The sequence below is a fragment of the Anopheles stephensi genome, chromosome X (genome assembly GCF_013141755.1).
Source record: "Anopheles stephensi strain Indian chromosome X, UCI_ANSTEP_V1.0, whole genome shotgun sequence".
In the NCBI taxonomy this organism is placed as follows: domain Eukaryota; kingdom Metazoa; phylum Arthropoda; class Insecta; order Diptera; family Culicidae; genus Anopheles; species Anopheles stephensi.
The window spans coordinates 15,847,258-15,868,643 of NC_050201.1; the positions used below are offsets into that span (position 1 = coordinate 15,847,258).

A 21,386-nucleotide genomic window follows, 5' to 3' on the forward strand; every position below is an offset into this window, starting at 1 on the left:
AAGCAACGACTGAAATGGGGTAAATACCGACGCCCACCGTTAAGCTTTACCTTGCGTGCATTCTTGTCCAGAAAAAGACCACCGCCGCCGGCACCGCTTGAACCACCACCACCGCCCGCTCCACTACATCCTGGACCACCACCGCCTGCGCCGCTGCTTCCCGCTCCGCCGCTGGTGCTGGGATATGGCGATCCGGGTCCTCCCGTGGCCATGTGCGAAAACGGCACCGGCACCGAATATTTGATCGTGTGCAGCAGCTGTACCACCACGTTCGAAACGTTGCGGAAGGAAAGCTTGCGCCTGTTGGCGGCACCGAGCGCAGACCGGACGCCAAGTGTGTTGAGCATTAGTGGCTGTTTGGGAGAGGGGGGAAAGGCGGGAAAAATATTATTTTGTTCTTAAATCTTTTCCCGGAGTAGCCAGCAATACCTTTCGTCGATGGGCCGGTGGTACGATGAAGTACGTATCGATCTCATTGTCCCGCAGGTATGAATCCCGGGTATCGCCGTGTCCCGCTTCCACCTCGTACTCGCCACCAAGCGCATCAAGGGTGGCGCGTGTGACGTGAACCCGACCCGGTTCACCACCACTCTCCATATGGTTTGCCAGCGTTACATCGTTCGACCATACGTCAAACTGCCACTTGCGCAGTCCGAGCACTCCGCACAGCACACGGCCCGAATGGATACCGACGCGCATATTCAAAATGACGTCCGTTTGCTCCACTACCGATGCGATCGCATCGATCATATCCAGGCCCATCTCTACGGCGCACCGTGCATGGTCGGCTCGCGGATCCGGTATCCCTGACACGCAGTAATAACAGTCCCCGAGGATCTTTATGCGTAGGCAATGGTTGTCGTGTGCTAACTGATCGAACCGACCAAATAGTTCGTTCAGCAGGCGAACCAACTCTTGGGCGCTGCACTGCGAAGCCAGCACGGTAAAGCCGACAATATCCGCAAACAGGATGCTGACGTTCTCGTGCTTTTGGATGTAGATCTTGTGAAACTGTCCCTCGACCGGTGAGAGTATATCGTTTTTCATCTCCATCGCGACATGCTGCGGCAGCACGGAGAGTAGCAACCGTTCCAGCTTTTCGTTTTCATCTTCCATTTCAAGCCGGGCGGCGATGCAGTTCCGTGTGTCCAGGAAGGCACGACGTTGGGCCCGTTCCATCATGACGTTCACTACGAAGCCGGCTACGTTGACACCGACGAAGATTACCATATTGGCCGCCAACTACAATGAAAGTAAGAAATCAGTACAATCTCACTAACTGCATAACTCTAGGCGTTCATAGTAGCCTAAACAAAGTAGAAGATTCGCTTTCGTTCAGCAAGAGGCTACAGTAGGACTCACCTGCTGATAAGCGAGGTACTGGAAATTGCCCGTGTAGATGTTATACCCAGTCAGCCCCACATGTATCGAAGGCAGTATGAGACCGAACAGTGCGGCCTCCCAGATCTGTAGCGGCATCATGGCGTACGAGAGGAAGATCACAAACACAATCTGCCAAACGCCTTCCGCCATTACCTCCCGCGTATCGACCGGGAACACGATGCCTACCGTCGGCATCGAGATGAAGCAGAAGGCGGCAGTAAAGAACAGGATGCCATAGCACAGGTACGGCAGGTGTGAATCGCGGATTAGCCGAAACTGCAACAGACCCAGCACCACCGTGAACAGCAGACACATAAATGTGTTGAATACGTTCTGCAATGAAAATATAGTCGGAAGGAGAGAAGAAGACATTAGGTTCGATTTACGATTTCATGCTTTTTTTGTCTCGTTGTTTAATTGCTACTCGCGACTCGTTTCGACTGTGCCTGTTTGTTTCGAAAATATCGACGTAATGTTGTTTGCGCTAAACAGACAACACTCCGCCAGCTATTTGCAAACTCTGCCAGAGCACTTCCATGCGAAGGTTCAGTTATCCAGGGCCGTGATATCCGTCAACGCACAGACGGGACACACACCCCATCATATCACGTCATCGCGAGGATCTCTAGCAATACTTACGTGCAGTGTCGGTGCTTGATTGTAGCCTAAGCTAAGGCCACCCATTACGCCGCAGAGTATGACCACTAGCGCCACCACACCGGTGACGGAGAAGCGCTGCAGCTTGAGCGTGTACCGCTGGTACAGACTTTCCAGTTCGTTGTTTTCGAAGCGCAGCTTGTTCCACGGCCGGCCGCGGGCTGCATGCACCGCGTGATCCATCCTGGCGGCGGAGAATTTTAATTTCCTGCTGTGTCTACTGGAGCTTATGTGTACACCGGGTGTTAAACACCCGCCTACGTCCTATATATATATATTAATAGTATGCGTTTAGTGAAGACGACTGGCTTTTTAGAGGCTGCCGCGTCCACAGTAGATGGAGGATGGTTGTGTGCGTACAACCCGACAGATTCTAATCCTAGGATGAAATGCAATCCCCTGTGAAATAGAAAGAGAAGATAAACAAAGCTGCATGAGTGACAACCACCAGGTCTCCACCAGTGTCTTTTCTATTCCAACCCAAAATGTAACACGTCAACGTCTCACCAGCTTAAATAATCTTAATTTTGCAACCATCCGGAGGAGCGAACAGAAGCAGGCTGCTGCGTTGATAATAACATCAACTTCAGTGTCGGACACGAATGAAAATATATCTGCACCATGTGGCGCTACTAGGCTGATACGAAACACCATTTCCTCAACTTCCGGCCCAACAGACCTGGAGACTCTTGGGCGCAGTTTTCAAGGATCACACAGTCGTGGATAAAACCACGCGGAGGCTCTACAGAGATTTTTTTTTTCATTTTCTTCTCAAGTACCCAAACGAGAGCTACTTGAGCGACATTTTCTAACCATCAGCTTCTTGTGTACATCAGATATTCGAGTTGTTCGAAAAAACCACACACAATATTTACTTTGTAGCAAACGAAGGTGTTTGCACCAACGTGCAACTCGCCCCCACAAACAGTGCCCCCGGTGGGGAAGCTGTTTGCTTCCGGGCCAAAAGGATCACCTAAACAACTCATAATCATTTGCTTCCTCCACGTTCAAGGGTCACATATTTGTACACACCGCGTGCCATTACGTTTTAGTGAACGTTCGTCAACTGCCGACTGACTCCCAACGCCCATGGGCGATGGGCGGGAGATGAAGCTCATGGAAGATCGTCACGAGAGCTGCCTGTATGCACACGCAAGAGTACAACCGGTTCTAGCGCGCTGCTATAGATCGATAGCTCTCCGTTTCCGTGGTGGTTTACACCACACATTTGCATATGTAATCTTCCCCAGCCCATTAGACTGATTTCGATTCGATTCGGGTCGTTGTTTTTCAAACACCTGAAAACTATCTGTTAGAAACAGTCATCGATTTCATGGTGGAGTGGGTGTCTATGGGGACCAGGAACTCTGGACGCTTGTCGCATACACTCCTCCCCCGGCAACAACTAAGCTACGGGAGGACTCTGGAGTGGAATTAAAATATGAAAATCAATGACGTCCATTGCGTGTTACCAGCAAGTTTACACACCCTCGATGGAAAACACTTGGTAGCGATGGTTGCCATATAGTTTCCAACAGCCCTCTCTCCAACAAACCTGCACCGCTCTCCAGGAAACCTGAAAAGCCCACCAAAACATTCTCGAACGAGCTTGTTATTAATTGCTCCTGCCCTGACGCAACGCGTTCTGATGAATTATTTCGGAATAGCAAATCAGCATCTGAAAAATCAATATCAGAGAACTAAAGTTCGCGCTTGGTGGTACACTACTGCTACTACCTCTGCCAGCCAATGGTAATATGTGACGAGATCTCCGGCCCTCTCTTTCCTATCTCTATCCCCTCGCGGCACCTGCAACATTCCATATCTCGCAGTACAATAACAAATTCCTTCTCGAAGCGAGCAGGAGAGGGCTCCGGATTCTTCGGACGTACGACGCCCTCCCGATGGATGCAGGGAGGAGACCCACAACAACTCGGCTCGGCCAGCTTCTCGCTCGGTACGTTTGACGTGTTCGGGTCAGCCCCTGTCATCGATCTTTGACGCAGCAGCAGTAGCAGCAGTGAGTAGTAGCAATGGTGGCGTTTGCCCGCATCCCGCGGCTCGATTAGCGTCATACGAGACGCGTGCGAAACTGGTTTTGGTCGGTAGGCGCCGTGACGGCACGACACGCCACACACACGCAACACGATGGCAACACAAAAACAAAACTTACCAACATACCGAAGGAGAGGAGATATTGGAATCACTTTCGGTTTCTGTTTACATACCGGTGTTGTGCGCGGTCTCTCACGCGGTCTCTCTCTGTGATGACATTTGGTGGCATTTTTTTTCTTTCTCAAGCTGATGTTTTTGTGCACTCGCACATAAACCAGGGCACTCTTCAGGTTCAGGCCGTTCTTCAAAAACAAGCTGCTAGGCCCAATCATGCGTGCGTGCCGCGCGCGTGTGGGATACTGTGGTGTAGAAAGTTAAAACGATACGGGACGCTCTCGGTGGCCGAAGAACACCAATTGACATCGCGGGGAGAGCAGAATGGGCAGAGCGCGACTTGACGTTCCACCAGCGCTGGGTATAGTGACGCGCATCATTGAAGAAATGGCCATCGTTTGACATTTGACCTCCATATACGCCGGGGTGTCCTGTCGTCCCGCCAAACCTTCTCACGACACACGGACCTTGACGGTTGTGTCGCTCCAGAAAACCAACGAGCGTATATATTAGCGTCGTCCAAACACACATAGACACATACATAGGGCGATGGCGAATGTGTGGTGGTGGCCACATTTATTGAGGCGATACTCCCAATAAACTTCACTTCTGCTTCCAAACCTCCGACTCCACCGGAGGCCCATTGGCAACCCCAACCTCACTAAACACACACGGGTTGCGCTATTTCGGCACGACAGTTTCTCGTCCCTACCCCCCGCCCAACCAAGGACTTTCCCGCGGCTTTTCTGAGGTGCAATATAATGCGAAACCCGGCAACCGGTAATTGCAACCATGTGCGCGCACACAACTGCACCCGGGGTGGTTTTTGCAATCTCGGCGGCACCCACAAATAACTCACCGGGTGTCGGTTCGTCGTCGTCTCTCGTCACCGGAAAATTCTACCCTCACTACACTCTGAGGACGCTTCTTCCCCAAACACACGACAGGTTTACCGATCGATTGGAAGATGGAGCTATATCATCCTCCCCATGCATTCACGGGTAAGCTGTGTAGCGATAAAGAAGGCCAAACCACCCACAGCACAGTGCGCTCGTCAGCGTGAAGTTGACGTTCGGGGTCGGTCGAAATGTCACACACAGGAGAGCCCCCCCCCCCCCCCCCTTAGGTTGACGGCACCACCATCGGGAGGACGAAGATTTAAAAGGACATCCCAGCGGTTCGATAGCGATAGTGTTGCGTCACTCAATCTTACTTTCTCTCCTCCTTACTCACACCGGTGACCTCACTTCACTCCAAGTTCTGTGTTAGGAAGCAACTATCAGCAAAAATTCCAGAGGACTAGAGGACATCTCTTCACGACTTAAAATGCAACCGATGGTTGCGATTGCCCGATGATCACCAACAATATCTCGAACGTCCCGGTGATGGCAAATCAAAACAAAACCACTCGTCCAATCGTCCGACGCAGCCGTGTGTCAAACGCTGTACCTCGTAATAAACCGGAACAGAACAGTTCGAATGGCGGAAGACAACATGGCACCCTCGTAAATCTTGAGCAGCGGTGTGCTCAGGGAAGTGGAAAATAAAACTACTGGCCGCTGAGATGCATCCACCCGTGAAGTTCCATGTTTCTTGCTTTCTGTGTAGGAGAGATAGGCAAAAGCGTATACGGAAGGACAAGGTTCATATTGAGTGATCTAATCTGGGTCACTAGAATTTTCGTTGGGCAGGCATAGTAGCGGACGGGGTTTTAGTACGTGTAGTTGCATCGTAAAGCAACCAGCTGGCCAGATATGATACCTACCCATGCCAAAAATTACAATCATCCGGTACCATTTCCTGGCGTGTAGTCTTCAACAGCTCCTCCGCTTAAACTTCAAAACGTCGTGCAATCATCGGAAAGACAGTTTCGAAGCTCGCATTGTTAATTAACACTTCTCTGCTTACTAGCAATGCCCGCAAGCTAAGCTGCCGTGCAGTGAAGGGCAACGCGAGTGAGGGAGGAGCGAAAAACAGCAAGAAGGTTGCAGCTTAAACCCTTCGTGAGGTGACAATTGTCAAATAGCATCACGTCATCACCGGACACCACACCCCGGGAAGACACCCCTCCTATTGCACAAGCGCGCGCTTAATCGGGAAGCCGTATCGGCTGTTTTTACGCACGATGTAACACTATATCGCTGCCAGCAGGATTGGATGCGTTGAAAGCAGAGATCCGTTGAATGTTAATTGAATGTTTAGAAGACGAAGAAGAACCCCCTCCCCCAACACAAAAACAAACAAATGAGACACACGCATGTAATCCGCACCCCACCTACTTGCCAAACAAATACCCCGGTGTTCGGAGTTACCATCACTCTAACAACTTCCTCACGGGGAACTGTTTCTAGGGAGGCTACTGGAGACGTCTCCAACATTCGGGAACTAAATCTTAATCGCGGTCCGCGCGTTTATCGACGATGTAATAAATTTGACGTTCGGTAACCAATCTCAAGGGGAGGGGTGGGGGGGGGGAGTTGGTTAAGCTGCTAAATTGCCAGCTTTTATAGGTGGTAAACGTATACGCGTTAAATCTCATCCGCGTTGGGATAAACGGGACTCGTTGTCCGGCCGATTTCCAAGTGTTCTTGATCACGGTGGGGGCCAAAAATAGCTATCTCTTCTCCATGAAGCTAATGCATGATATTGCAGCGTGCTGAAAGATGTCCGGAAATGAGGGGAGAATCAGAGTATAGAAGAGAAAGAGTTGGCATCTCGGGGGCAGGCGATGAAGTGACGCTTGCACTCTGAATTTCTCAAGGCCTTGCATATCTTGGACAAGAGAGATCACGTTTGAAGTGCGTGAATTGCATTTTACCGGTAACACTGAAACCTCTGGCAACGGTATACCAGGTAAAATAGGTAGCCCCCCACCGGGAGATACCTCCGTAGTCACGATATTCTTGAACGAAAAATTCGCTGGCACATAACACACGATCGTACTCCATTCAGCTGTCAAAACCGTTCCCAAAACTATCAAAACACGCACCACAGCAACGAGCCAATTGCTAGGATTATGTGATCCGGAGGTCTGTATGTAAGACATCGCTCAGACACGATGTCGTCGTCCGAAAGACATTCCAATGCTCAGAAGGTTGAGGATGACGATCGTGTCCACTCTGCGTGGCCGGTCTCTCTGTGCTGCTGTGCTGGTGGTGGTTACTACCATCACACGGAGGAGAACCGTAACTTTTGGATAGAAAAAAAGAGACATCCAAAAACTTCTTCAACTCAAAGCTATTCCTCTCGTACGTCCTGCTCCTTCTTCTCACCTCCAGCGCTACCGGGAAGGTCCAACCACAGTTGTTGGAAGAGCGGTTTGAACGACAAACAAAAACACCGGACCGCGCGCGCACTCTGGGGGCGATATATAGATATATTTGGATTCGATGTGCGTCCTCTCCGTTGGCTTCGCGTGGTGGACGGTGTCGGCCCACAAACCGAAAAATGTGACCATTAGTATGCGAGACGAAACACCTAGCAGAACCCGTGGTTCCTCTCTCCCAGTGCTTCAACCCTTGTAGTGTTTCGCCGCTTCGTTAAACCGTTGCTACAACACCCCCAACACAGCTGTACAGAGTTGGTGTTACTCCCTCCGCTTCGTTAGTTACCATCCTTAATATTTCGGGTACCCGTTCGCCGAGAGTCTCTCGGCACGATAATGGACAATATGCCCGATTTTATTAATAATTATTCTTCACACACATGGGAGGCTTTTGGATGTGGAACACATGGAGGCGGTGTCGTGTAGTGGTGTGTGTAACACATTACCATTGCAATGTGACACCGTGGCACCATCGCCGGAAACGAAGGATGTAGACATAAAGACCGAAATATAAAAAAATACATCCCCAACAACCATATTCCCCGTCGATTGTGGGGTGTAATGTGAGCGCACTAACTTCTTTAGCTGCTCCGACATTAATTGCAACATCGCTGAGCGGCGATTCTCCTCATTTCATCCGCAAATTTATGGATCAACCCCCAAAAAACATGGGACGGGGACGCGTCGGAGAAGTTTGCGGAGTTCACGCACGATTCGCGCACGATTTATTGTGACTGGGCGTCCGTTTGTGGCAGGAATAACACGTCCGACTGGCTCGAAACAGTCACTGATAAACGGGGCCCGGGTGTGTGACGCCACACAATACCACTCGAGAGTGACTTTGTTTTCTGTGTTGCGCGCGGCGACGCCCCGAAGGTAGTAATTTGCTACCGTTCAAGGATCCGCGCGGCTCAAGTAGCGGGCGATAAGAGAACTGGACTAGTGGGTGTTGGTGGACTTGAAAAACATGGACTCCACACACCACTTCAGACTGTAAAACGTATTCGGAAGAGGAGGAACAAAAATGGCACGAAGTTGCATGAATTAGATGATAAAACCTCCGTCAAGAGCCTAGCGTTAAACAGCATTTGCACTGTGTGTTGGGTAAAAAGTTCCCTCAAGACATAAAAAACCCTCATAATTTTTCACGCACCGAATGCGTCTGGATCAACTTTATCGATGTTGGTGGTGTTGGCACGGGAAGAACTTTCTATTTTTCCTATCTTTCACCACCGAAAACACTTCCATCACCCGCCACTAATCATCCTCAACTTCGACGAAAGATTCTTCAAGAAATGAAAAATTATTACCATTCCTGCCTGACTATAGGTATATTATCGTGTCTCTTTGTCTACGTGGAGCAAAACGGTGGTGGTGCTACAAACATTTGCATTTTCTTTTAACTTTTGTCAGTTTTTCCCTCCATTGCCATCATAATTGCGCCAGCAGGAGGACAAAAAAAGCAACGAGCACCCAGACACAAAACGCGCACTTGTACGACGCCGTCCCAGTCCGGATGGGCGTTCTGTTTGCGTCAGAGAGTTCGAGTGTGGCAGCAGCGGAAGCTGCAACCTCGACATTGGAAAAATAGCACCCTGTCGCTCTTCCGTAGTTGTTGTGTCTCGCGAGGATGGGGGACATCAGTTTGTGTTCCTCTTCTACGCTGTTTTTTTCTCAGCTGTCTCCCAACGTGGAGAAACAACAAAAAAAAAAACTTTTTAAGCCTTAAGACATCCATCCCTTGGCTTCCCTTGCTAATTGCTGCGTGGAAAACCAAGTCTGCAAAGACTTCATTCTTCTGAAGTAAAAACTTCGAAGATTTCACTCGCTCGCCCCGCGTGTAAGAAGGCGTTACAACAGAGCCGCACACGCTCACGGGGACGTATGGAAATTTTCGATTTTATTAAATCGTCCAAAACAACAACAGACAAGTAAGAGAACAGTTAAATAACGACAGGGAATATGCGTTCTCGTTTCACAGGCCACCCATTTGTCTTCTCTTGCATTTCGCTTTATCGCTCCATTCGAAAGCGCATCATACAAGGGACCTACTACAACAACGGTCCGGCTGGGCCAAGGTACTTATGTGAGACAAAGAGTGCGAGAGAGAGGGAGAGAGCGAGATACTGCGGAAAGGTCAGGCCGAGCGCTCGTCAACATCAAAACCTTCGGTAACGGCGGCAATCGACGTGCCGCGATCAACCTTCCACCCACGTACATCTCGCCCCATCTACACCGCTTCCTCCGTCTCCTCCTCGTCAGTGTGCCTGCGGATGACACACAATCGGGGCTCTTTTATTGCATGAACGATCATACCATTCCAGTTTTTCGGTTACGGTTTCGTTCGAGGGGGAAGGGAATTGTTGGTGATGGTGTGCCCCAAGGGGAAGCGACATGTCAAGGGAATGCACCCAAACCATCCCTTGGGATGCCACCATTCACCACCAACATCCCCGATAAGCTAATGAGACGAGAGACACACAGAGACACACTATCTCCCTCGGAAAGCTAATTAATACATTACATATTACAGGAACAATCATTCAATAGTACAGCAGCTTGCCTTGCCTTACATGCTTGTTAACAAATCTCCTCCCTGTTTCCTCATTCTTCCATTGCCCTTTCCATGTGGAGGTTGGTTTTAAAGTCGTAGAAGCAGAAAAGAAGTGTGTTGAAGCAAGCAGCTCACATTGGGCTCTTGGCGGGATGGAACTAAAAATAATAAAAACTCAAGCTAGGACTCAAATCAAGTCCTCTCCAAGAAGAGGAGTTAAGCTGTCACATATTAAAATGTCACAACAGTTGGAACTTTTTAAACATTTCGACATCGGACATCTCTGTAACTTACGAAGTTCTTCGGCGATACGGGTTATGTAGCAAGTTTGAATTTGAAAATTTGATGTTGATTAGGGGCGGTCCGGTGGCAGAGGCGATAACACGGCAGGGCCGGGGTTCAAATCCCATCCAGGACGCATTCCCGTACGAAAGACTTGACTACTTTGCTACGGGTAACATCAAGTCACAGAAAGCCAGAAATGGTAGGCCGAGACCTCTCGAGGTTGTAGTGCCGAGGAAGAAGAAGAAGATGATGTTGATTATACCCGGCAAAAAGAGAAGATATAAATAATAAAAATGTTACAAGTCTTCGTGAAGATTTCCAAGTTTGACATCAAGGCATCAATTTCCTTTAACTAGGTTGGAAGGAACTTTTAGTACTTCGTTTTATTATAACAGAAACGATAATATAGTTAGAAAAACGCTAGATCTAAAGTTCCCTATTTATGTGTCTACAACCTCAAGAGAATTTGATTGATTCTTATTGATTTTTCGTTAAATTCGGTTATCTGTTGCTGAATAGTCAGTACTGCATACTGTGTGACGGGAAGACCACCTACGCCACCTACAATGTCTAGTGACATTGTTCTGCAATACTTACTATACTTTGAGATAATGCAGCCAGAGAGACTTATTTGGGTATACTGAAGTAGTCGGGTTTCCGTGGATTTGTAAAAAAGACTGTGTTTTTGGTAAAAAATGGTGTTGAGAGTCCTCCTTGACCTGCTATTACTGACTTCCTCGATATTCAGTTATAATGCGGAAAACTGGTCCGGGAAAAATTTGGTACCCTTTTCTACTATGTGAAGACCGACTTACAGCGCCTGTCAGCGTGATAGTACTACAACTCTTGCGTTACTTCGAGTAAACTCAGCCGTGCGAATCATGAGATTAGTTTGCGTCCACTGAGGTTGTTAAATCGCCGTATAATTGTAAAATTGGCTGTTGAGAGATATCGTTCATTATTGAAAAATCGAAAACTCTACTATCGCCTTACAAATTGCTCCTAACCATGAATGGAAGATTCCATTATACGATTGCAAAGTTCCACAATGGGCTTGCAGTATTCCTCTCTCTCTGTTTCAAATATTCCTACGAGTGATTCAAAAGTTCAACTGGATCAAAACCCTGCATCCCCTTGTCAACTGCTGACCACTAATGACATCCAGTAATCCATGGAAACTATAAACTTTAATTTAATTTTTATCAATGTGATTTAAAATACATCACTTAAAGTCTCTTGCAAAACAAAGGATAGTTTTATCCCACCATTTGTGCAAAATTTGTGCCCACTGTGCGCGGTGGAAAGGGTGACACGTGACAAGCACCCCCGTTCCATCGTCGCACTCTCCCTTCTCGCCTGGCCTCTTACACCGTTGGTTCAAAAACGAGAAGGATGACCTTTTACACGCATCTTCTACACTAGCGAGAGGCACACGCCCGCCGCAAGGAAGGATGATTGATGAGCTGATCGATCACAGCAAAGAAACAAACAAAAACCATCAGTAAAACAAGACCGAGAGATCGTTCTGTCAAACATAACATCCTACCTAATTCGTTCGTTTGTGACTACCGTCGTTGCTGGTACGCTAGGTCTGCTACGACACCAATGAGGACAACGGACGGGAGAACACATTTATTTCGCGATTTTAATCTTCTAAATCATCGAGAAGATAATCAGTTGTAGTTTCTCTATTTGCGATAAAAAAAAAACCAGACGGTTAATCTTGATGGTGGGTTGAGTAACACTGGAAACATAAGCGTAACTCAGTTTAAAAAATAAATTTAGTATTTGGGGTGCTGAACGAACACACGTCGGTCCTTCGCGCACCGCAAGCACACAGGTGCACACGTGAATTTCGGCAACGGTTTTTTTTTGCGTCTTTTGACTACCCCCTCTCTTCCAACACGGCTCTCTTCCCCCATCCTTCGCGCAGTCAAATGACGCAACACTCAGAAATGGACAGTTTGGTGTGGTGAGTTTTCCCCCTTTTGACTTTTCCTTTAACATTTTCCACTGCTCGAGAAAATGATAGGCGAGAGGATACCCGGTGAGGTGGTGGTGTTAGTGGCAAAACATATCGACGACACTCTAAATTCCTTTCTCTCTCTCACTCTTTCCCTTCAGAAACACGGGACGCGTCTTGGGATGGGTCTTTCATTTTAAGCAAAACTGTAGAAAATATCGCCACCGAAAAGCTGCTTGTTTTTCGTGTTGTACCAGCAGCTGGAAAGTTGGTTCCTGCCTGTGGTAGAGCAACACGTGAAAGTGGTACAGGGGTGGGAGAGGGGAGGGGGATGGGGTGAAAGGGGGAAGGAATTTTCTGCCTTTCAGGCAGTGGGCCTGACGATCAACGTAACTCACCTGGATGGACGCACAGCTACTTTTCGCGCACTCGGAAAAATGATGGATGGATTTGATTTTGAAGTAGGTGTGGATTGATGTGGGAAGGGAGAGAGGAAAGTGGGTTGAGAGGTGAGGTTGGAAAAGGGAATGGAAAGGTACAGTCCCCATTCGCACAGCGGGAGCAAAATACATCCGAAGAAAATTGAGAAACCGCTTGAGTTGCCCTTCACCAATTTTTATAGAAGATTTCTTCTCAGTTCTGGGTAATGTGGAGAAAGGCGTGCAGAATGCTCGTACATTAAACGACACTTTAAATAGGACACATCGTAGTCTTTTCTCCCTTGGCACTACAACCTCGAGCGGTCTCGGCCTGCCATTTCTGGCATTTCTGTGACTTGATTTTCCCCGTAGCAAAGTAGTTAATTCTGCGTACAGGGAGGTGTTATGGATGACTTTTAAACCCCGTTCCTGGCGTGTGAAGACCGGCGCCACTGTCTCCTCGGACACCGTATCTCTCCGGACAAATCTTAGTACATTTTGCATATTCGTACTTTTTGAAGAGTTTTGTACAGGCCTAAAATCGAGCTAAACTTTTTTTTTTGTGAAGTATTGGATAAGTTCCAACTATTTCAGAATTCTTTTCAGCATACAGTGGAATAAGATCTTATAAAACTGACCTCTGTTGCGCTATCTCTTGTTTTTTTTTTTGTTTTCAAGCTGAAGCAAAAGTAAAACCTCTTATCAGGTATTTCTGGATGAACTTGCTCCGTGTGAGAACCAAACCATTGAGGTCAAGGAATCCCAGAGCCTGTAAATGATCGACTCTTTCAGGACCACACAGCCTGCCTTATGGGAAGAAACGCCTATGTAGGCACAACAGGTCCTTGAAAGCTGTAGGAGATTCCAAATATCCAACCATGATCCACCGTTGGCTACGGGTAAGTCACCAAGTCATGCGTTACAAAAAATGCCATAATGTTGGAAGAGCATACATAAAACTAGACAATTTGAGATCAATATCGATATGAAGGCTACTAAAGACCTCAATATCTGGGTAAGAGTTTATCTTTATCTTGAATTCCTAGTTAAATTCATCACGAAATACCCTGTAAGTGGCATATATCAGGAACAGGTGTGTCTGTGTTGGCAATGCTACAGATTTGACCCTGAAATTTCCTTCCAAGCGTTTACTTTAACCAAAATGATTATTATTTCCTGCCGACGATACAAGACCACCGAGTGGCAGGCAAGCAAGAAGAGTCACACAGGCATCCTTTAACGGTCGGCTGATCTTCCTACCAGCACCCGCCTCTGGACACGCTGCTGGTGGGCGAAGAAGAAGCAAATCGAAAATAAACTTAATTTTCCGGACACCTTTTCCCCGAGGGGAGCGAATCTGTGGCGCTTTGAATTTTTTTAAAATGTGTACTTCAGCTCACGAAAGTTAAAAAAAACCTTCACCAAGAAGAAGCAAAAAGGTGAGCGGCTACTAACATTTTGAACACACCTGCTACTACCAAGCAGGGGCAAGCGAGTTGCTTTCTATCGCTAAACACATCACACACCGTGGGGAGAGGGGGGGGGGGGGGGGGGTGGGGGGAACAGCTCATCTCAATCCCATCTCTTCCAGGGTTCGTTCGGGGTTTTATGACGAGCCCACTATTGATTCTGCTCACGGTTAGAGTAATGTGGTGAAAGGGGTAGGCAGCAAAAGGCGCTGTTCAAGTAAAAGGAGGGCGGCGAAAGGCAGTATTTTAGTTGCCAATGGAAAAACTTCTCCATTCGCAGCCGGTGGGCCGTTCCTTAGCCGCTTTGGGTCAACACACAAGCATTCCATTTAATATATTTTAAAGAGAGAAAGCAACAAAATTCTCCCCAGCTCCTTTTTTGAGCTATACAGAACCACAGGTGTTGCTGGGGGTGGAGGGGAGGGGGGGGGGGGTCAGAGAGGAAGATTTTTTAATGGTAGGGTGGTTTGGAAAAAGGGATGCTTTTCCAACCGCACACGTTTTACGCTCGATCAAAAATATTACCCCGCTCTACCAACGCAGCCGCCTTTCACACTTGGCGGGTGGTTCAATGTCAAGCCATCAAAAGCACCAATTTGTTCGCCTTTTACCAAATAAAAAAAAACAACAACAACAAGAACTGCCGATTTAGAGATACGCCGCCGCCGACCATTCTAAAAATATACGCCACTTTTCCATTCTCCGATAGAATCCGATTGGAGAAACTAAAGGTGTGGGAGAAGCAAAGGGACGGGCGAAGGGTATGGAACGAAGGTTTCAAATGGTACAAATTTTCCATTCTAGTTTATTTTGGATGGAATTGATTCGCTACCAAGGTTTACTAAAAGGAGGTCATTAAAATAGAATAACCACAAGAAAAAAAGCACTTTCTTGACATTTAATTATAAATAGTTAGAGTGGACACAGCTTTACGATGTTTTAACCTACAATCTCTAATACCTTAAAATGTCAAATTAACGCTGAAGAGCAATTTTCATCTATAAAACGAGCTTCAGTTTTATCGCTCCTAATCACTAGCGAGCTCATGGTGCAGAGCCATCGTTTTCCGGTGTCAACACGGGGGTAAGCAGTTCAAATTCGTAATTACACAAATGTTGTAATCAAATCAAAACGACACCTCTCGGGGATGCTCTTTCTGTCAAGAGGAATGCAATAAATATGATAATTGGTAGTTAAAAAGTTAGTGGGTATTTTATCGCACACCTTAATAGGTCGAAATCGCCGCTTCTTCTCCAGGGCCTAAATGTTGTCAACGTGTTCGTTCAAATGACGCCACGCCAACCCCATGGTCATGGACACACACGTACGGAGAGGGAGTGATTCACTAGACAAATTGCTTTTCAGTAGCGAAATTCCATTGCATCGTTGCAATCTACTTATCCTTCCTTAAATCAAAGCACCACCACCACACATCACACCTAAAACGTTGCATTTTAGCCTCCATCCACCTTCCAAACACACCACGTGTGTTAGCGTCGTTTCTCTTCCCTTGATCTGCTGCTCGTCCCAGCACCAACCCACAAAGTCTCTGTGCCATATTTTTACGAGCCGAACGTGAAACGCCATCCGAGCGCGATTCTTCCCCGTGTGTTCTGTTGTGTGTGATGCACATTCGCGGCATCGTCCGGAAACACTTCTCCCTCTCCTTCGATCCCCAGCTGTCCCCTTCCTCTCACCCACCTGAAAAGTCGCACAAAAATGCACACTAAGTTCTTCCCTCACTTTAGGCTTAACACTTTTGCATGCTTTGTCGCCTCATCGGCAACAGCACAATTTTTCTTTCCAGTAGATGTGCGTCAAGTAGTCTTTCGTCGCGCGCAAAGAGGCGCCCGCGGGAGTAAATTTCAACGGATGAAGATAATGCACCGCTTGAACGAACGGACGTAAACCATCTGCTAATGTGTTTTTCGGGGGTGGTGTTGTGCCGCCCGACGAGACTGGACACACATTCAATTCCAAGCGTCAGTCCGGCGAAAGAACGGCAGAATAAAACTAACAACAACAATCATGGACAGAAACCGTGCCACAAGCAAAGCAAGCTTGGAGTTGAGACGGAGGAGAGACGACATCCAATGCTTGTTGGAGAATTCCTAGTCACATCCCATATCTCCAGCGGTTGCCCCGGTACAGCAGAGAAGGAGTATCCTACGAGAAACAATTTCATAATGGCCTGTACACTATACACTTGAACACAGGAAAACATCATCACACACTATCTTCTTCCTTTGGCAAAAGCGCTTGAAAACTGAAACACAAACCAGCTGAAGTGGAATTATGCAGTTCAACTGTCAACACCAACACCACACACACACTCCGGTCCCTAACTCCACTCTCTCCCGAGCCGGACCAAAATCCCCAACATCTCAACATGAAAACGGAAACTTTCTAACGGCATTACATCAAAATCATGTGCCGAACACATTGGACCAAGGTGCTGAGTTTTTTTATATTTTGTTCTTTTTGGGAAATTCTTCATAGCACACCCTCCTCAAGAGTCCGTCTGTGAGTGGGAGGCAACAACATTCCTTACCAAGAACTCGTTGGTAGGGTAGAGAAAGAGAGATACCGAGCGAACTGGGCAGCGCATTCGATGTCGTTGTTGTTTGTCTGTAGTGCGCGCGAAGCTAAAGGATTTCCTTTGCCTTTGCCGTGAAAGCGAAATAGAGCATCTCTTTTCCCTCGTGGGTTGGGTGGTGTGTCCACATGAACCATAACTCACCTGGCATGGTACAGGTACAGTGGGGCAAACTAGAAATGGCACGGAGAGACCATACATAGGAAACAGCTATCTTCAACAGATGTCCTTAAAAACTACTCCACATATTAAGCATTACTTGTCGCAGAGTCTTCTTAGAGCCGAATGAGCTTCACTATAATATAGTGCAATCAGCAGCTTCTTTTACCTCTTCTCCCGATATAAAGAATGGTTAACTTGAACTTGAAGATCGTTAAGTTTTTTGGAAGGAAGTTTATAAGTCTACCGGAAATCTGGTGACCAGAAGTGTCGCTCTAGAAGCAGGGTATGCCAGGGTGGTTGATAATATCGCAAAAACTCCGGATCTACTCTGTTGGACCTGATTTCAGTTGTAGTGAATGATCCGAAAACCTGGTTATAAATCTGTTTATGAATTAATTGAACAGTTGATCAGCCTCAAAAATCCCACATTTCTAGGTTTGTGTGCAGATGGGTATCTGCAGATCAGATTTAACCTCCAACAGTGGCCACCTATCAACGCTCTTCGCTAGAGCAAGGGTCTATATGAAGTGCCTATTTAAGAATTCTATTTCAAGCGCTCCTTTCGATTATGGCTTTTCTCCAAATTCTTAGATAGTGAAGTTTCAGAACCGTACATCCGCTCTACAAAGTCTCTCAAAATTTTGCTTAAGAATACTATCACGTCTCGTGATGTCTCATTACTCAACGCGGCGAATAGAGGGATGAGAAAAACTCCTGAGGTCGCAGGAATCTGATTCTGAACTGAGATAATGATTCTGGAAGTTGTCACTGCTTTTGCGATAACGACCGAGTAACGAAACCCCATCCAGATGGTCTAGTTCCGTACACAACAGGACTAAATTATTCTAACAACGAGAATCAAGCCGAGGAATCCAGAAATGATCGACCGAGAACTCTTGAGGTTTTTTAGTGCGTAAGCTAAGATAGGAATTTCTGTAGCCGTCATTATTTTCACCGTATTGACAGTTACAGCTTTGACTCCACGTACACATGAATGACTACTCAAATCGGCGATGGAAATATCGATGCAAGGAATACTGCAACGATCCGCTCAAGAATTCTCGAAGTTTTGTTTCGAGATAAAAGTTCTACAGATAGTCAAATCCTGCAGCCCTTGTGGTAACTCTCTTTGCGATTCTTAGGTTAATCAAAAATGAGCAGTTACAAAGGGGTCAACGAGTCCTGATATATCCTGTATCTGGAGTCTCGGTCTTCCCGGACCAGACCAGGTATTGACTCCACGTACAGAAGACTATTCGTCTACGGATAACATCAAGTCATGGAAGTCTGAACTGGCTGACAAAGAACTCATGAGGTTTTGTGTTGCTCAAAAGTAGATCTATCGATACCCTTGAAGCAAGAATCGCTCAAAGTTAGTAGTGCTAGTAGCATTTCTGAGAATTCCAAAGTTATCGTTGTTTTCGCGATATTGATTACTCAAGAGCTCGGCGATTATTGAGCAGTGTTCAAAAAACTGCTTTAAAATGGCATACGCTCTGTTGCATGTCAGATTCTCAAAAGCATGCAATTCTTGCTGTCCCAGATGTTGCCATTTCTCTAGGGCCGATTACTCTATCCCAATGTGAACATGCCTCACTGTAAATCGCGGCATGGGACGCAGATAATATTAATGCATTGTTTTGATTGTCATATTTCAAGAGAAATGCAGAATGTTTATACACCGCGACATGGCACTAGCTATTAATAACATGTTCTCCATATGATTTGCGTAACACACTCGATGTTCAAAAACGAACGTTTATGTATCTCTGCTGTTTTGCAATTAATTATCAGAGTGTGATGCACGTTTGCTTGATTTACTTGATGAGTAAAATAAAATGTATCAACATGTCCCTCCCTTCCACACTCCATACACACACACACCTCGTCCGGAACTCGCTATATTATTCAATTAAAGCGATTCCTTCTCTGATCCCTTGGTCGCGCGAGAGCATAATTGCAAAACCGGCGCAATGTAATAACAAAGCATCCGCCTACTGCGAACAACTAAACAATAATGCAACACGACACGCAATCAATCGCCCAACAACAGCGGAAGGATAAAACCCGTTTCTCCTTTGCTCCACAGACCGCGCCACCCGCGCCGGTGGAATCAATCAAATCAAATTAGCCAACGAATATAGCCGGCCAAACAAGGTAACCTAAAACAAGCAACCCGAGATAGCATTTATCTACCCACCCTGTCATTTATTGACGGAACCTGTACCTGTAATATAAATTGGATTGAAGTACAACGCAGGGACCTCCACACGCATCTCCGTACTTTATATCCTTGTAGCAGCAGCACCAGCACAGAGACAGAGAGAGAGAGAGAGAGAGAGAGAGAGAGAGAGAGAGAGAGAGAGAGATAGCTAGGAATGTCATCTCGACGCGATGGGTAATGCAAACATAGATGTCACGTGCGCTGCTATTTTCGTGCCTCGGTGCCTGAAGCTGTCCACTAACGAGCAACGCTCAACCGAGCAGTGTGCAGTTATCGATCATTTGTTTTTCCAACAATGCGATGCATTTTGACCCGCCTGGCTGGCCGAAGGAAATAGGCGCTCATGAAGGCGTACATCGCTGTCGCCAGTCCTTGGAGATATCATGGAGGATGCCACCAAGTGGAGATGCGTCGGGATGTGCTTCTGCTTCGGTACACCACACTCTATTGATACTTTACGGTCGATCGGACAAGATCCAAGCAACAACGAGTACACAATGCAACCATGCACCGGTGTGTCATCAGGTAGGAGAGAGACTAAAGGTAAACAGTGAACAGCTCTCCTAGATAGTCCTAGAACCGAACTCATTGTGTGAAACGATAATGATGCTCCACATTTTTTCGCCAACTCCAAGGAACTCCCGATCCCGACTAAGGGATCCCGACATCAAGATTTCCTGAGGATGAACGCGTCTTTGACAAAATCACGCGTTGATTGATTTATTGGAGTCTCTTGCTGAGGGTGCATATTTTTAACACGTCTCTACGACACGGGGACACACACACACACACACTGCAAGGATACAGATTAATTTCGCGACACAAACCCCATATCCATGTGTGCCGAGGATAGGATATTCAGCCACACTCTACTCATCCGTGTCAGCGCGTCGATAAAGCGAATTAGGAGCGAATGGAAGCGCTACGCTGGAGTTGGTGGTGGGTTCTATTTTCGTCACACGCAATCCATCTTGTCCGAACGGGGCATAGATTCCGACGCGTTCTCCTCCAATGCTACCTCCCATCCCGTATGGTCCCACATAGAGGGTGCCGCGCCGCGTGTAGTTGGTGAAAGGTGGCAAGGACATCCGGAAAACTTGATTAACCTCACACAGAATCCTGAAGTCTCCCACTTCCGAATCGTGGCGGCTCCTTATCTCTCTCTCTCTCGTTCTCTCTCGTTCTCTCTCTCATTCTCTCTCTCTCTCTAATCGTACCATGTTTGCCTTAAACCTCCGACAATAGATTTGAGGACGTGTGAAGAGGACTTTATAAAATGGGACAAAGCGTCCATTAAAGTATAAATATACAATGCTGCGAACCGATCTGCTCTAGATGCGCCGCCTCGACACAAAACGAGGGCCTTTGAAGATTTTTTTGGATGGTAAATCAGTAGTAAAGGCGGCAAAAATCTGAGCCAGAATTTCTCTGGCGTCTTGCCGATATATCTTCGTTTCGGAAGCGGAAGTACTTCGGACGGCACTCAAAAAAAAAAACTGCGTGCGGCGCGGATTGCAATAACCATTTGCAGCGTTGTGTATATCTATTAATTTTGGCTAAAAATAACCCAGCGGTGCGTGTAGTTGGCAAAGCCCGGCGAGCGATGGGATCGTGTCAAAGACATTGAGCAAACACAAGCGAGCAACGAGTGCGTGGCCCGCAGCAATTGCTGGAGAATGCAAATCATCGCCGAAGAAGTGTGGCTAGGGGGTGTCAAAGAGATATTGAGGAACCCCCCGCTAAGATTCTGTGTGATTGTGCTATTCTTGGAGAGCTGGCATTTTCCATACCGCGGCTTTAAATTCGCGTTCGGCTATTAGTGCACACAAAAAAATCACTTCATGCTCTTTAAGTCACTCCAAAGTTGACAGCGGATGCATCTGACACAGAGAGCGCGCGCGTCTGTTTTGCAACAAAATTTCAATGCCTCAGTTTAGCACAAATGCCCTCGTCTAATTGCAACATCTTGTGTCTGTATGTGACACACGTTTAGCCAGCGGATGATGAGTTGGAAGGTCATTATCAGCTTTATTATCTTCATCATCATCATCGCCGACATCATGTAAGCACGAGTTGGAAAAATCCCACCGCCTAAGCGCCGCACTGAAAAGCCTCCGCGCGCACTCCGCGCAAACTCGCGACAGCTAGGGAACGCTGAAAAGTAAACTATTAAGTAAAGG

At 47.1% G+C, this 21,386-nt stretch overlaps 1 protein-coding gene across 6 annotated transcripts in view; it reads right to left on the minus strand.

Annotated features, from left to right (window-relative positions):
* The window catches only part of LOC118511090 (Ca(2+)/calmodulin-responsive adenylate cyclase), a 40,231-nt gene that overhangs the window by 11,472 nt on the left and 7,373 nt on the right, over positions 1 to 21,386 (minus strand). For all 6 annotated transcript variants that reach the window (XM_036053798.1, XM_036053834.1, XM_036053826.1 and 3 more), the window contains exons 4-7: positions 2,023 to 2,439; positions 1,363 to 1,716; positions 430 to 1,242; positions 51 to 353 (exon numbers count right to left, since the gene is read on the minus strand). In XM_036053798.1, the coding sequence (XP_035909691.1) occupies positions 51 to 353; positions 430 to 1,242; positions 1,363 to 1,716; positions 2,023 to 2,223 (1,671 nt within the window). In that variant the 5' untranslated portion in view covers positions 2,224 to 2,439. The remainder of the gene's footprint in view (positions 1 to 50; positions 354 to 429; positions 1,243 to 1,362; positions 1,717 to 2,022; positions 2,440 to 21,386) is intronic.